Here is a 16667-nt window from a genome sequence, read left to right as displayed (position 1 = left end):
AAGGTCGGCGGTTCGAATCCCTGCGGTGGGGTGCGCTCCTGTCGCTCGGTCCCAGCGCCTGCCAACCTAGCAGTTCGAAAGCACCCCCGGGTGCAAGTAGATAAATAGGGACCGCTTACTAGCGGGAAGGTAAACGGCGTTCCGTGTGCTGCGCTGGCTCACCAGATGCAGCTTGTCACGCTGGCCACGTGACCCGGAGGTGTCTGCGGACAGCGCTGGCTCCCGGCCTCTAGAGTGAGATGAGCGCACAACCCTAGAGTCTGTCAAGACTGGCCCGAACGGGCAGGGGTACCTTTACCTTTTTATCATTCAGATAACAAACCTGGTAACAACAATATGTGCTCATGCGATTGTAGCCAGAGTGCTGCATTCTAGATGTTGTGGACTACAAATCCCATCATCCCTAACCACTGGCCATGCCAGCTGGAGGTTATGGGAGTTGCACTTGAAAATAACTGAAAGCCGCCATGATGAGCATCCTTGCATATGCCAGGGCAGGGGCAATGTCAAGGTTCAGGCCTGCCCAGACCTAGAACCTGGTGTCTCCTAAGGTGATGTCTCTGCTTTTTTAAGTACCCGCCACCTTAAGTACATCTTAAGTAAAGGTAAAGGTAAAGGTACCCCTGCCCGTATGGGCCAGTCATGTCCGACTCTAGGGTTGCGCGCTCATCTCACTCTAGAGGCCAGGAGCCAGCGCTGTCCGCAGACACTTCCGGGTCACGTGGCCAGTGTGACGAAGCTGCATCTGGTGAGCCAGCACCAGCGCCTCACACGGAAACGTCGTTTACCTTCCCGCTATAAAGCGGTACCTATTTATCTACTTGCACTTAGAGGTGCTTTTGAACTGCTAGGTGGGCAGGAGCTGGGACCGAACGACGCAGGGATTCGAATCGCCGACCTTACGATCAGCAAGTCCTAGGCACTGAGGTTTTAACCACAGCGCCACCCGCGTCCCTCCTACATCTTAAGTACCCGCCACCTAAAGAACAATAAAACTATCAATGCATATCCTTGCCTTCTGGCCTTCCTGAGGATGGGCTGTGGGAACACCTGCCTCAGGAAACCCATCAGTGGATGTTAATTGTCCCCCTATAAATGCTGTGTACTTGACTGTATATCCCAAGGATTATGGGGGAGGGTGGTATCCAAGTTGAGTATGTGACCTCTCCCTTAGAGAATTATGGCGGAAGACGATGTCCAAGTCCGCCTTTCCTTTCCAAGCAAAATGTCATTGAAATGGGGGAGAAATGCCCTCACAGGAAGTCTTGGGTTTGCAATTTTGGGAGAGGGAAGACTGTCTGCGGCGCTGGGGAGTGGGCAGGCTGGCGAGGCCCCCTAGATTTAGATGCCCTAGGCTTCAGCCTACTTAGCCTATACATAAAGCCTAGCACCCAAGTCACTACAGGTCTGGTTTTCCAAAAACTGAAACACAGCCAGGGATTTTGGGGGGGGGGGCTTTTGTGGTGAGGGCAGAACTGAGTAATCTGTGACACAGTTGGTCAGTTAGTAAAGTGTTATTTATTTATTTATTTATTTATTTATTTATTTATTTATTTATTTGATTTAAGGGGCCAGCTGCCCTCCCTGCCCTCCTCTGTCTACACCCATGGCAGACATCTTTGAGGGGAAAGACGAGAAAGCAGGAGTCATGGCAGAACCCAAACTGGATTTAAATCCACTTTCAGAGCTTCACTGTTGACACAGGAATACCTGAACATGAGCTGCAACATAAAAGAACTTCACAATGAGGGCTTGGGAGCACATCTCTGAAGAGGGCTTTGCAACATGGTGCAGATGCTGAGAAAATGGATAGGGAGATTTTTCGTGCATGTTATACAAAAGAATAAGAGGGGGTCTGTAAAAAAACATATAGATGTATCCGATTGTTCACAACAAGTCAGCTTAGAGAAAATAATTGTATAAGTGGGAATTTACTACCACCCCCTAGGTAAAGGTAAAGGGACCCCTGACCATTAGGTCCAATTGTGACCGACTCTGGGGTTGCGGCGCTCATCTCGCTCTGTAGGCCGAGGAGCCAGCGTTTGTCTGCAGACAGCTTCCGGGTCATGTGGCCAGCATGACTAAGCCGCTTCTAGCGAACCGTTTACCTTCCTGCTGGAGAGGTACCTACTTATCTACTTGCACTTCGACATGCTTTCGAACTGCTAGGTTGGCAGGAGCAGGGACCGAGCAACGGGAGCACACCTTGTCGCGGGGATTCGAACCGCCGACCTTCTCATCGGCAAGTCCTAGGCTCTGTGGTTTAACCCACAGCGCCACCCGCGTCCCACTACCACCCCCTGAAATTCCCCAAATTGTCTCTGTTCTGTCCTTGGAACTTCTGTCAGAGGCTCTTACGTTCTGGGGATTAGCAAGTCAAGTCAGGGAGACTCCTTGAGAAACCTTTCTTGGAGGTCCGTAAGCAAGGCAGAGGGGCTTAGAAACCCTTTGCACAACAGGATATAGGGCACCAAAATTGTAAGCCTCACATCTTGCTTTCTGGGCTCTGGGTGCTCTTGTGAGATGACACACGGTCCCGTCTGACAGTTCCCTCCCACCCTATCTATATATCTATCATCTATCTATCTATCATCTATCTATCATCTATCTATATCTATCATCTATCTATCTATATCTATCTATCATCTATCTATCATCTATCTATCTATCTATCTATCTATCTGTCATCTATCTATCTGTCATCTATCTATCTGTCATCTATCTATCATCTATCATCTATCTATCTATCTATCATCTATCTATCTATCTATCTATCTATCTATCATCTATCTATCTATCATCTATCTATCTATCTATATCTATCTATCATCTATCTATCATCTATCTATCATCTATCTATCATCTATCTATCTATCTATCATCTATCTATCTATCATCTATCTATCTATCATCTATCATCTATCATCTATCTATCTATATCTATCTATATCTATGTCTATCTATCTATCTATCTATCTATCTATCTCTATCTATCTATCTATCATCTATCTATATCTATCTATCTATCTATCTATCTATCTATCTATCTATCTATCTATCCTATCTATCTATCATCTATCTATCTATCTATCTATCATCTATATCTATCTATCTATCTATCTATCTATCATTTATCAATCTATCATCTATCTATGTATCTATCTATCTATCTATCTATCTATCTATCATCTATCTATCTATCTATCATCTATCTATCTATCTATCATCTATTATCTATCTATCTATATCTATCTATATCTATCTATCTATCTATCTATCTATCATCTATCTATCATCTATCTCTCTCTATCTATCTATCATCTATCTATCTATCTATCTATCTATCTATCTATCTATCTATCTGTCTATCATCTATCTCTCTCTCTCTATCTATCATCTATCTATCTATCTATCTATCTGTCTATCATCTATCTATCTCTATCTATCTATATCTATCTATCTATCTATCTATCTATCTATCATCTATCTATCTGTGTTTCGACAAAGCACACAACGCTGTGATTGCATAATAGAGACGTGCAAATTTTGGCCCTCTTTGGATAGAGATATTTTGTTGCAATTGCCACATAAGATGAAGGCAAGGGGTTTTGGTTGTTCATGGCCAGTGGAGGTCATCTTGGGGGAGGTAAAGGGAAACTGAGAACAGGATTGAGGCTGAGGGTGGTTTTAACTGATGTCCTTTCAGAATCATCTTGCCGACAAAGGTCCATATAGTTAAAGCCATGGTTTTCCCAGTAGTGATGTATGGAAGTGAGAGCTGGACCATAAAGAAGGCTGATCGCCGAAGAATGGATGCTTTTGAATTCTGGTGCTGGAGGAGACTCTTGAGAATCCCATGGACTGCAAGAAGATCAAACCTATCTATTCTGAAGGAAATCAGCCCTGAGTGCTCACTGGAAGGACAGATCGTGAAGCTGAGGCTCCAATACTTTGGCCACCTCCTGAGCATAGAAGACTCCCTGGAAAAGACCCTGATGTTGGGAAAGATGGAGGGCACAAGGAGAAGGGGACGACAGAGGACCAGATGGTTGGACAGTGTTCTCGAAGCTACCAGCATGAGTTTGACCAAACTGCGGGAGGCAGTGGAGGACAGGAGTGCCTGGCGTGCTCTGGTCCAGGGGGTCACGAAGAGTCGGACACGACTGAACAACAACAACAAGGGTCACCTAGTCCAACCCCCTGCAATGCAGAAATCTTTTGCCCAATGTGGGGCTCCAACACACAACCCTAATATTAAGAGCCTCATGCTTTACCAAATGAGCAATGTAAGGCCATTAAGGTTATGATCTCATCTTTATAAAGCTGCAAGTCAGACTCGACTCTCTTTTGGGAGGCTGGAGAAAGAACCGGAATAAGAGCAGGGTCGTTGCTGTTTTAAGTATTAGTCTGCTTATTTCCCCCTGAAGCAGCTGATTCTCAAGGGAAAGCATGTGGGAGAGACAACAGGCAGGTTTCAGGACTGGCAGGAGAGCCAACCAATCAGTGCTGTTTATCAACCTGGCCTGAGAAGATAGACTTGGCATCATGACTGGCAGGAAGTCTGGTCAATCACTGTCCTGCAAACACTGTTCTACTTCTGGGGAGGGGGGGGACAGCCCTTGAGGAGTGTGTGGTGATGAGTGGTTGGGGCGAAGGAGAGCTTTCATTCTTTCCAGAACTAACTGAAAGTTCTTGAAGATTCCAGAAGATTTTGCAAGGATACTGCAAGAAGCTTCCAGAAGGCTGGAAGTTTTTCTTTAGTCAAGGCCACATCTGTGAGAGGAGCTGCTTCTGTTCTTACAGCAGCTGTATGAAAACTGTGTTTAGTCTGCATTTATCTGGCAAGCAGACAGGATACGAGAGAGGGAAGAGCGGGGCATTGTGGGTTGCAAAAAGCAAAGCCCAGAAAACTCTAAGAAGCAATGCTTCGGCAGATGAACTCTGTAAATGGGAACTGATATAAGTAAAAAAAACTGCTCCTTTTCCCTTATGGTGTACCCAAGAGTCCTTATAGAGTCCTTTTGTAGGTTCTCTATAGGTAGGAGAAAATAACAGAGACCAACCACAGAATATTGAGAAGCAAAGCAGCTAGTAAGCCTGATCTTTATTAACTGTTGCTACAGGGTGCTCCCCACATACGCAGGAGAGAGGAGGAGGACCCAGAGCAAAGGTGTGCCCACCCTTATATAGACATTTTAAATTGCCCACCCTGGAGTCCAAGACCACCCCCAGAAACATCATACATACATCACAGAAGGGGTGTAGCCCAAGACCACCCCCCAGATACATCATACCTACATCACAGAAAAGGCGGTCTACAACAGAAATCTGAGTGCGTTGTTTATCTCTTGTCTGGCAAGTTACCTGATTGCATTATCTGGGTTTTGGCCACTCTTTTCTTATTATAACTACTTAATTCCTGAATCTAGCTCACAGGTCACAGGCTCACACCCTGTTCATATCTTGAATGTGGATTTGTGAGGACAGGATTTGTGAGGAAAGAGAGAGAAATATTTGAGGTCAATTTGTTCAGGACCTAATCTGTGGGGTTTCAGACATGTGGTTTATACATATGAACATTTAATTTTTTTATATGTGACTTTAAAATTCTTATAACAGGAACCATTAAGCTTTTATGACCCGATGGTAAAATACTTCTGTCTGTAATTAACTGAATCTGTGAGTTACTGCCTTCGTTGTCTGGGTCAGAGCTCCTGAAGCGCTTTGATGTTGCGCATCACTCTGCTGATTTAGGACAGGTGGCACAGAGAAGCATATTCAGCAGCGAACCTGGAACGTTGTCTGTCTCTACCCTCAGAGAGTGCTAAGTGGCCTTTGGCGGACACATAAAAGAAGGGCTGGAGGGTCTCTCCTGAGAAGGAGGCTGCTGGAAATGCGCGGAGAAGGGCTGCTGTATCAGCATCGTAAAAGGACACCCGTCCCCCTTCATAGTTCAGGGCCACTCGGATCCTCTTGAGGGGCAGCTCAACTTGGGGGGAGAATAACTTGAACAAAATGCCCCACTTCCCAAAAACCCAGATCCCTTCCATAGGATCAGAAGAGAAAACACCCTTCCTCTTCACAGACTTTCTGGCCACCCCCACCCACCATCCCCTCTCTCTTCCCACAGTGACCTCCCAGAAATGTCTGCCTGATGTGAAACCCTCACATCCCAGCACATAGGTTTGTGTGTCAAATCTCTCAGGTTTGTCCGGCAGGTCTTGACGCACTTCTCCCTTTCTCACACTCTTTCGATCCGCAGACAGGATGAGACAGGGATGTGCTGTGTCTGGATCCAAAGTTATGTTTTCTATGAAGACAGATGAGGAAAGAGAAGAGAAACGACATCAACTGGGAAGCCGAATTTTCTTTAGGCACATGACAGAAATAGCATCCCCTCTGAAATGAACAGGGACTCCATGGCTCTGCATTCGAGACAGGGATGTTCACCAAGTTCTTAGTAAGGTTTCTTGAAACATTTGCAGTTCTTTCAAGTCTTCAAAGTACTTAACACACATTATCTACATAGAGTCCCATGGACTGCAAGAAGATCAAACCTCTCCATTCCGAAGGAAATCAGCCCTGAGTGCTCACTGGAAGGACAGATCCTGAAGCTGAGGCTCCAGTACTTTGGCCACCTCATGAGAAGAGAAGACTCCCTGGAAAAGACCCTGATGTTGGGAAAGATGGAGGGCACAAGGAGAAGGGGAAGGCAGAGGATGAGACGGTTGGACAGTGTTCTCGAAGCTATGAACACGAGTTTGACCAAGCTGCGGGAGGCAGTGGAAGACAGGAGTGCCTGGTTTGCTCTGGTCCATGGGGTCACGAAGAGTCAGACATGACAAAACAGCAACAAATTGAAGCCAAACCCAGTAACACCTAGGAAGTGTCATTCCCACAAGTAACCTTCAATGGAGAGACCCCATCCTGGCTCCCCAGACCAGATTGATATGAATCATCTTTCTCATCTCTGTTCCTCACATACATAAAAAGAGGCTTAGAAAAGTTGCCAGGTTATTGTTGTTACAGAGATTTCTGGCTAAATAACAAAGAAATAGCTAGAAGGTGACTGGAGGCATGTCCCCCCCACCACACAAGCAGGGAAAAAGTCCTAGCTAAAGACAATGTTATTAGGTAAAGGTAAAGGGACCCCTGACCATTAGGTCCAGTCGTGGCCAACTCTGGGGTTGCAGCGCTCATCTCGCTTTACTGGCCGAGGGAGCCAGCGTACAGCTTCCGGGTCGTGGCCAGCATGACTAAGCCACTTCTGACGAACCAGAGCAGTGCACGGAAACGCCGTTTACCTTCCCGCCGGAGCGGTACCTATTTATCTACTTGCACTGTTGTGCTTTCGAACTGCTAGGTTGGCAGGAGCTAGGACCGAGCAACGGGAGCTCACACCATCGCGGGGATTCGAACCGCTGACCTTCTGATCAGCAAGTCCTAGGCTCTGTAGTTTAACCCACAGCGCCACCCGCATCCCAGATAGATAGATAGATTAGGAGTCTGTCAATAATAAAAACTGACGTTTGAGTGTATGACAGAGGAGGAGACAGAGGGAGTGGAGTTTGGGCTCTGCCAGCTGACAGCATGTCGGTGGTCCTGGCTGCCTCTCTCTGATGCCAAACTGTGGACTTGCCTGTTGTGTATAACACCCTAGGTACAATTTATCACTTTCTGAAAGTGACAAAAACCTGCATAGAAGACCTGGAAAGTGGAAATGGGGACTGGGGGGTGACAGATGGGAAATCCACAGTAGCCTGGTCTTTTGAGAAGCAGATTCCATCACTCCTGAAATTGTGCCTCCTTTAAAAACCTGAAATTTACCTTTTCGCAGCTCAAGTCCATATTCCATAGTGTCTGGAAGAGAAAAGGGAACAGAGTTTTAGCATCATGCTACTGTCTTGATTACTAATCTAGTAATGACAATACAAACTCATGAGATTGTAATTTAAAATTATCCGATATCTGCCATGCTGACTATCCCTGCGTAAGCCAGGGCAGGGGCATTGTCAAGATTCAGGCCTGCTCAGACCTTAGAAGAGGAACAGCACCTCCAGAAGATCTTCCCATCAGCAACAACCTTCAGGAGATGTCAGGAGCCCAGGCTGACATCTTGATAACACAGCACACAAGTCGTAATTAGCTGGAAGATTTACAATCAGTCTCGGACGCCCTATCGGAGCTTCCGTACCATATGATTCAGTTGACCCTTCTGAGGAGTTCTTCCTGCTTCTGCAGAATATCCTGAACCTATAACCCTTACTTTTCTGGTTTTGTTTCCTTTCTAATATCTTTCACATATGTCTACTCCTTGGGCTCATAGGATTACCATATTTTTTACCCTATAGGGCGCACCGGCACATAGGGCGCACCTAGTTTGGGGGGAATAAAGAATTTTTTTTTATCTCCCCCCCAGGTGCAGGGCTGGGGCGGGGGAAGCCCGAGCTTCCCCCGACACCAGCCCCCAGAACTGGCTGCTATCCGCAAGCCTTGGGAGCCTGGCGGGAACTCCCACCGGTCTCCCCAGGCTTGCGGAGAGCTGCCCAAAGCCCAGGGTGCGCCCCGCTGCACTCCCCGGGTTTCGGGCTGCAGTCTGCTGTCCGCAAGCCTTGGGAGCCCGGCGGGAACTCCCGCCGGGCTCCCAAGGCTTGCGGATAGCTTCCTGAAGCCTGGAGAGCGAGAGGAGTCGGTGCACACCGACCCCTCTCGCTCTCCAGGCTTCAGCGAAAGCCTGCATTCGCCCCATAGGACGCACACACATTTCCCCTTCATTTTTTAGGGGGAAAAGTGCGTCCTATAGGGCGAAAAATACGGTAATTGCCTCCTCTTCCGGTGAAGAAATGCTCCCCCTCCTTCATTCTGAGCCAGCCTGTGCTTCTTGAGTGAGCTGGCTTCTCTACATAAGTCTTATCTGCATTTCTTTCACTGTCAGAGGAAGGGGTGGTAGACATGCGACTGCTCCCAGCTGTCTGAGAGAAATGCAAGAGTTCCTGCTGCTGGCTGCTTAACACATGCTGTGCTTCTCTACTTGGGGCAGATGTGTTCATGACACCAGATATCAGGACAGGAGGCCTCAATTCCAGTCCCCTCTGCTCCTGGCTGGCTCTTTAACAGCCCCCCTCATTCCCTCCTTCTGCCCCCCTTACATCAATCTCAGGGCCAAAGGGACAGAGGAGATGCCCAAAAAGCTGTAGGTGAGGCTACCTGGGAAATGGGTGAGATGCGTGAAAGCACCTAAAGCCTGGCTGAGAGATGGGAAGCAGTAAAACACAACGTTTTACAGATGACTCACAACTTATGTGAGGGTTACATTCCAACTGAGATCTGGGACGTTCCCACAAGATCTCAGTCAAGCCTCTCGGAGCCCAATAAGCAAGGCAGAGGCAGAGCCCAGTAAACGATAATTTCCTACCTCGCTCTTTATCTATTTTTTAGCGATCCGCATAAAGCTGTAATTGCATAAATAAAAGTAAAAGTAGCATAAGTTGTGACTTCTGCATATGTAAGTATGGCCTCTAGATATTGAAAGAGAATAAATAAAACTTCCATTTTCCTGGCACGGCTAATATTCCGTATGACCTGGAGCCTGTCATGAACATCCAGTATAAAATATTTCAGCCCTTCTTTACTACCTCTGAATTTCTTCATGACAGCTTCCAGGAAAGGAGTCATATCACAAAAGTCGCAGATCCTCCACTTCAGGGCAAGAGGAAAAGCTTCAGGGGGATTCTTAAATTTCTGCTTTGCCTGAGACCTGGGAAAAGAAGAACAAAGTCAAGCCACCAGCCGTCCAATGTAAGTAGCTTTCTGACAAGACAGGTGTCTCATCCTGATGATAAAGGCATGATGATTTGGGAGCATCTAGATGACGTGTGGATCTAGAGAGATCCTAACAAGCTGAAGGAAAACCAACACACAGCTGCTTCCAAAACATGTTTAAGCTAATATATGAATATGAGATTGAAGGTAAAGAAGCTGATATATGCAAATTATTTTTTTAAAAGAAAATAAATTAAAGCAGCATTTTCTAAACATGGAAGATTTTCAAAATTCATGAATCTTTGAATAAGTCTGGGAGACAAGGCTCTCAGCGGCTACTATTCACGATGGCAGTGGGGCCTCTGCTGAAACCACAGGAGGGGAGTGGCCTCTGGGGCTCGGAGCCTGATCGCGGGTTTCGCACTGGCATCTGGTTAGGCACTGTGAAAACAGGATGCTGGACTAGATGGACCACTGGCCTGATCCAGCAGGGCCCTATCTCATGTTCTTATGTCTGGGGAAGAAACTGCAGGAGCTTGGAATACACTGGATATTTAAGGGAAAGTTATAGTGAAGATATTTACAAGCCCCTTTGGGGTGTCTCCCCTTTTTGTATCAATTGCAGAGTAAATGAATCCATCACAGAGAAGAGCCTTCAGAAACATGCAATGGGAACAGCTTCCTGTCTGTGATTGTAGATGGGACCAATAGCTACAAATGACTACGAAAACGTGTCCCTATTTTTTTCTGTCATTTTGTGAAATGGACGATGGTGTCCTAAACTATTTCTGGAAGGAGGGAGTAGACTGTGAGTTTCTCACCTGTTAAAGAATGTACCTAGCATTATAATAAGGCAGGGGTTTTTCATCACTTACCTTTGCAAGAAGCTTCCAATATCCTGGAGCAAGGGAAAGAAAGAAGGAAGGAAGGAAGGAAGGAAGGAAGGAAGGAAGGAAGGAAGGAAGGAAAGAAAGAAAGAAAGAAAGATAGAAAGATTTCAGTGGAGTCAGTTTTGCACAGAGCACTGTGATCAGTTTGTTGTTATTATTATCAATTTTGTATACCACCATTTAACCGCAGGCCTCTGGGCGGCTGACAAGATAAAATCACTATAGAAAAACATAAAATTCATAATAAGAGGGGCTGGGAGCTGGGGGCAATGTCATACAGTGGTTCTGCTCCTTCCTCCTGGGCCCTGTTCAGAAAGTGGTGGTGGGGGATGAGTGTTCAGACCCCTGGGCTCTCACTTGTGGGGTGCCTCAGGGTTCCGTCCTCTCCCCCATGCTTTTCAACATCTACATCTAGCCGCTGGGAGAGTTCATCAGGGGGTTTGGGCTGGGTGTTCATCAGTATGCAGATGATACCCAGCTCTATCTCTCTTTCAAATCAGAACCAGTGAAGGCAGTGAAGGTCCTGTGTGAGTGTCTGGAGGCGGTTGGAGGATGGATAGTGGCCAACAGATTGAGGTTGAATCCTGTCAAGACAGAAGTACTGTTTTGGGGGGACAGGAGGCGGGCGGCTGTGGGGGACTCCCTGGTCCTGAATGGGGTAACTGTGCCCCTGAAGGACCAGGTGCGCAGCCTGGGAGTCATTCTGGACTCACAGCTGTCCATGGAGGCGCAGGTCAATTCTGTATCCAGGGCAGCTGTCTACCAGCTCCATCTGGTACGCAGGCTGAGACCCTACCTGCCCGCGGACTGTCTCGCCAGAGTGGTGCATGTTCTGGTTATCTCCTGCTTAGACTACTGCAATGTGCTCTATGAAGGTGATCCAGAAACTACAACTAATCCAGAATGCGGCAGCTAGACCTTTGACTGGGAGCGGCTGCTGAGACCACATAACACCTGTCTTGAAAGACCTACATTGGCTCCCAGTACGTTTCCCAGCATAATTCAAAGTGTTGGTGCTGACCTTTAAAGCACTAAACGGCCTCGGTCCAGTATACCTGAAGGAGCGTCTCCACCCCCATCGTTCTGCCCAGACACTGAGGTTTAGTGCTGAGGGCCTTCTAGCAGTTCCCTCGCTGCGAGAAGCCAAGTTACAGGAACTAAGTAGAGGGCCTTCTCGGTAGTGGCACCCGCCCTGTGGAACACCCTCCCACCAGATGTCAAAGAGAAAAACAACTACCAGACTTTTAGAAGACATTTCCTGTTTAGGGAAGCTTTTAATATTTAATAAGACTATTGTATTTTAATATTCTGTTGGAAGCCGCCCAGAGTGGCTGGGGAAACCCAGCCAGATGGGCGGGGTATAAATAAATTATTATTATTATTATTATTATTATTATTATTATTATTATTATTATTATTACAATTTTATTTATATCCCACCCTCCCCAGCCGAAGCCGGGCTCAGAGCAGCTAACAACAGTAAAATGATACAACATTCTAAAATCATTTCATTATAAAATCAATTCAAATCAGATTAATGGCAACCATTGGGCTAGAGTTCTGTGAGGATTACCAAAGGTGGGGGTCAGACTGTACCTTGGCCAAAGGCCTAGTGGAACAGCTCTGTCTTGCAGGCCCTGCGGAAAGATGTCAAGTCCCGCAGGGCCCTAGTCTCTTGTGACTGAGCGTTCCACCAGATTGGAGCCACAGCCAAAAAAGCCCTGGCTCTAGTTGAGGCCAGCCTAACCTCCCTGAGGCCCGGGACCTCCAAGATGTTTTTGTTTGAAGACTGTAAGTTCCTCTGTGGGGCATACCAGGAGAGGCGGTCCCGTAGGTACGAGGGTCCTAGGCTGCATAGGGCTTTAAAGGTATTATTATTACAAAAACAAGAGCAACCAAATAATCCAAACTGTATTCAGGCACAGCCCCATCTACAACCCTCAAGCTATGTACCTACTCCTTCAGAGGAAACGTAACCCCATCAAGAGCAGGCCATCTCCCACCCATCCGGTCTAGGGAACCACCCACTAAGAGTGCCTCAGTCTTATCTGGATTGCCTTTGAATTTGTTGACTCTCATCCAGTCTGCTAGAGAGACAAGACAACGGTCCAGCACTTCCGCTGCCTCACCTGCAGATGTAAAGGAGAGTCACCAGCATATTGCTGACAACATGCTCCAAACCTCCGGATGACCCCAGTTATCAATACTAAGCAGCTGACCAGCACTGACTGGGAAAGAGAGGGGGGCAGAGAGCTACTGGTTTTTAAAGCTTCCCAGAGACCTCTGGTTGGCCAGTGTGAGAACACGATACTAGAGTGAAGGGACCTGTGGTTTGATCTAGCAGGTCCCCTTTTGTGACCCCAGGCCTTTCACCCTTCATGTACCAATTCTTTTCCTTGCAGCAGCTTTTTGGGGGGTGGGGACTAAGACATGTTATCCTCCTGCTTGTAGTTTGAAGCATCACACTCCACCCTCTGGCATCAGGATGAGGCCTGACCTGCAGGAGTTCACTCGCTGGTTCCTGAAGCTTCTCCTCCATCTCCCGGATGGTGTGTTCAAAAGAGGAGAGTTCCCTGGAGAGTCTGGCCAGGTGCTCCTCCCTTTGGGCTGCAATCTCCTTCTCCACTTCTGCCATCTGGGCCAGAATACGTTTCTCTTGTTCTTCCAGAAACTGGCGCAGTCGCCTGAACTCAGCCACCATCTTTTCCCTCTCTGCATCTGTTTGTTTCTGCAGCAAGGAGATTAAAAGAAGAGAACAGTGGGCCAAAATCAGGCATCTAGTCTGCTCTTGCAGGATGAAGAGGCCAGTTATCCAAATTCCCCTGGAAGGGAACGCCTGACATTTTAGAGAGATTACGCCAATATTCAGCAGGGAAAGAGCTTCATAAACACAAGCCCACCCCCTCCTTTAAATGGTCTTTCATGTTCTGTGGGAAATAAGGCTGTTCAAGAATAAACCTCTTTCTGTATTCCATTTTCATTTCCCCCCAGATATGGATTCTAGACTACAGTCATACCTTGGCTTGCGAACACTGCAAGTTGCGCATTTTGGGTTGCAGACTGCGCTGAACCCGGAAATACCGGAATGGGTTACTTCCACGTTCTGGCGCTCATGCATGCGCAGAAACACAAAATTACATTACGCGTCTGCACAGACACAGTCCTGCGAGTTGCGAACGTGCCTCCCACATGGATCATGTTCGCAACCCGAGATATGGCTGTATAGCACTTTTTCACCTTCAAGTAACAATGATGCTTACAAGCAGGTCTTGGCTTTCCTTTTCTGTGTTTGCTTTAAGTACTAGAATTTTTTCTCTCTCCTTCCTCAAATTGTCTAGGCAGGTGCTGATCTGATCCTGAAAAGAAAACAAAGTCCAAGTTGGGCTGCGTTACACATTAACAGGCAAGCTGAATCGTATGTTTGGTCCTTGTCCCACATTCTAGGGTATTTTGCAGAAGTTTCCCTTTTTCATCCCAGACGAGGCAGAAATGGGATTGCCCTATATCAAGAGCTGAGAAACATGGGGGGGGGGTTGCTATTTGCCCCCCACACTGAACACACCTCCAACATCTCCCCCCTCCTTTTTATTAAATTAATCCTAGATGATGTAATCTTTTGTCCCAGGGGAGTTACTGCAGCCTGAATTCAGGCGGTGCACTTTAATCTCTCAAAAAGAAAAATAAATGCTTATTGTATAAAGCTTCAGAAGTTTAGTTGTATGGGGCTGTACAAGATCTCTTGCTGGAAAATTCCTTTTCGGCTGCAAGTGGAGAGAATACATTACAACATTTTTATTTTTGCAAGCCCCTCTTGTCTGCAGCTCTTCCACCCCCAAGAAAGACCCACTGCGTTTTCCCACCTTGTACTCCTGGAAAGCCTCCTCTAGAGGAACCATCTTGTGGCTTTGGTGCTCCTTGGATACATTACACACCACACAGATGGGGCTTTTCTCCTCCTTGCAGAAGAGCTTCAGGGGCTCCTGGTGCTTCTCGCAGACTCTTTCCTTTGCTTCTGCCCGCATCTTGGCTTTTTCTGCAACATTTGCCAGCGACCGATTGGGGATGATGTTCTTTTGCTGAACTGTTTTTCTGCACTCAGGGCAGGAAGCCTTTGCCTCGGATTTCCCCCAATACTGGATCAGGCAGGATCGACAGAAGTTGTGCCCGCACTCTGGGATGATCACTGGATCCCTGAAATACTCCAGGCAGATGGAGCAAGTGGCTTCCTCGAAGAGATCCTTCACGGGACCCCCAGAAGCAGCCATGGCGAAGTCGTCAGGAAGAGAGTGAGTGAGAGAGAGCTGGTTTCGTTTTCTCTTTTTTGTGTCTGCAAATGGGCGTTTTCCTTTCCAGGAATTTCAGATGCGATTACTCAGGATCCCTGCTGCCTTGGAGTTGGCTGGAGTTCCAAGCCGCTTTGATATGGTGGAAATATTTGTTTATTTGTTTATTTTACGTGGAATGCTCATCCTCCCTGCGAGAGCTGTTGGAATTTGTTGTTGTTTTGTTTACTATCAGCGAGTCAGCCTCAGACTACTTTGGAGCTAATGAATGAATTGCCGCCCCCCTCCCCCGCCTTCCTCCATTCACACTCATCTTTCGAGTTAGTAACCAAGTCATCATAGCTGTCAACATTTCCCTTTTTTAAAGGGAAATTGCCTTATTCCGAATAGGATTCCTCGCAAGAAAAGGGGAAAGGTTGACAGCTATGCAAGTCATACAGAGAAGAAACAGCCCAGCCCTCCATCCCAGTGCCAATTTTTAGTGAGTCCTTTTGACAAAATCGCCGGCGTCTGATAATGTGCAATAACCTCTGGAACGATCTCTGCAAACGGCCTTTGCAAACAGCTCAGCTAATGGTATCCATATATTTGCCAATCACACCACAGGGCAACTATTAACAGCAGGTACTTTCACTTAGCCCCATTTTCTCTATTATTATTATTATTATTATTAGCCGAATTTATATACCTCCCTATACCCGGAGGTCTCAGGGCGGTTCACAGAAAAAATCACCACATTAATAATCAGAATAAAAACAGCCACCCCCAGAAAAGAGCCACATTTTAAAAGGGTATAGGATGTCAAACAGATCAACCAAAGGCCTGGTTAAAAAATGAATGTTTTTGCCAGTGTGGTGTAGTGGTTAAGAGCGGTAGACTCGTAATCTGGTGAACTGGTTTCGCGTCTCCGCTCCTCCACATGCAGCTGCTGGGTGACCCAGTGGCGTAGCGTGGGGGGTGCCAGGGGTGCCGGCCGCACCGGGCGCAACATCTGGGGGGGGCGCGAGTCCAGAGGGCCCAGCCGCGTCGTGCCCTCGGCCCGCCCCTATTGTCAGAGCGGCCGGCTAGCCTCCGCCTGCTCCTACCTTGCCCACCCGAGGACTGCGGCAGCGCCCGCCCCCGTGGCCACCTACCCCGCCCCGCCTCGCCCATTGGCTCGCCTCCCTCGGCCCGGCCTCTCTCCGATGGCCGAGGGGGGGGGTGTCCTGCTCGGCGCCGGCGCCTTTTTTCAGGAGGTAGGGAGGCTGGACGGGGAGGTGGGGTCGGAAGCGGGCAGAGAAGGAGGGGAGCTCGTAGCCAAAAGGGCTGCGTCGGCCGGCAAAGGGCCAGGGAAAGTTTAAAGAGGAGAAACGCACCGTCATGATTTCCCGGTGGAAGCGGCAGGATTAGGGATGGCGAAGCGTAATTACGCACGAATTTCGCTGGGTGAGAGCTTCGGGGATCGATCGGCGGAAATGGGAATCAATTGGAATATGAGAAAGAGAGAGAGAGAGAGGGACCATCATTCATAGGCATAAATTTGTAGGGTTAGGGGGCGCAAATCCACGGGTTAGGGGGCGCAAATTACTTGCCTTGCCCCGGGTGCTGACAACCCACGCTACGCCACTGGGGTGACCTTGGGCCAGTCACACTTCTCTGAAGTCTCTCAGCCCCACTCACCTCACAAAGTGTTTGTTGTGGGGGAGGAAGGGAAAGGAGAATGTTAGCCGCTTTGAGACTCCTTAAAGGGAGT

General features: G+C 47.6%; 1 protein-coding gene across 1 annotated transcript; it reads right to left on the bottom strand.

Moving 5' to 3' along the window:
* Positions 1–4899: 4899 nt before the first annotated feature.
* On the bottom strand, positions 4900–15253 carry LOC128409055 (zinc finger protein RFP-like). Its single transcript, XM_053379253.1, has 7 exons — positions 14513–15253; positions 13913–14008; positions 13150–13380; positions 10638–10660; positions 9636–9757; positions 7828–7860; positions 4900–6310 (listed from the first exon to the last, which is right to left on the bottom strand). Exons 1-7 carry the CDS (start codon positions 14915–14917, stop codon positions 5751–5753), a joined length of 1470 nt encoding a protein of 489 aa, XP_053235228.1. The 5' UTR covers positions 14918–15253; the 3' UTR covers positions 4900–5750.
* Positions 15254–16667: the final 1414 nt, after the last annotated feature.

This window comes from Podarcis raffonei, chromosome 2, assembly GCF_027172205.1.
Source record: "Podarcis raffonei isolate rPodRaf1 chromosome 2, rPodRaf1.pri, whole genome shotgun sequence".
NCBI classification, from domain to species: domain Eukaryota; kingdom Metazoa; phylum Chordata; class Lepidosauria; order Squamata; family Lacertidae; genus Podarcis; species Podarcis raffonei.
Note: the sequence above shows the minus strand (reverse complement) of the source record. Positions and strands in the feature narration are given on the sequence as shown.

Coding starts and splice junctions, on each gene's coding strand:
- LOC128409055 (XM_053379253.1), bottom strand. CDS start 14,917: ATGGCTGCTTCTGGGGGTCCCGTGAAGGATCTCTTCGAGGAAGCCACT. Junction 14,009..14,512: donor AGGCTTTCCAGGAGTACAAG/GTGGGAAAACGC, acceptor TTTTCTTTTCAG/GATCAGATCAGCACCTGCCT. Junction 7,861..9,635: donor TGTCATGAAGAAATTCAGAG/GTAGTAAAGAAG, acceptor TTTCTCTTCCAG/ACACTATGGAATATGGACTT.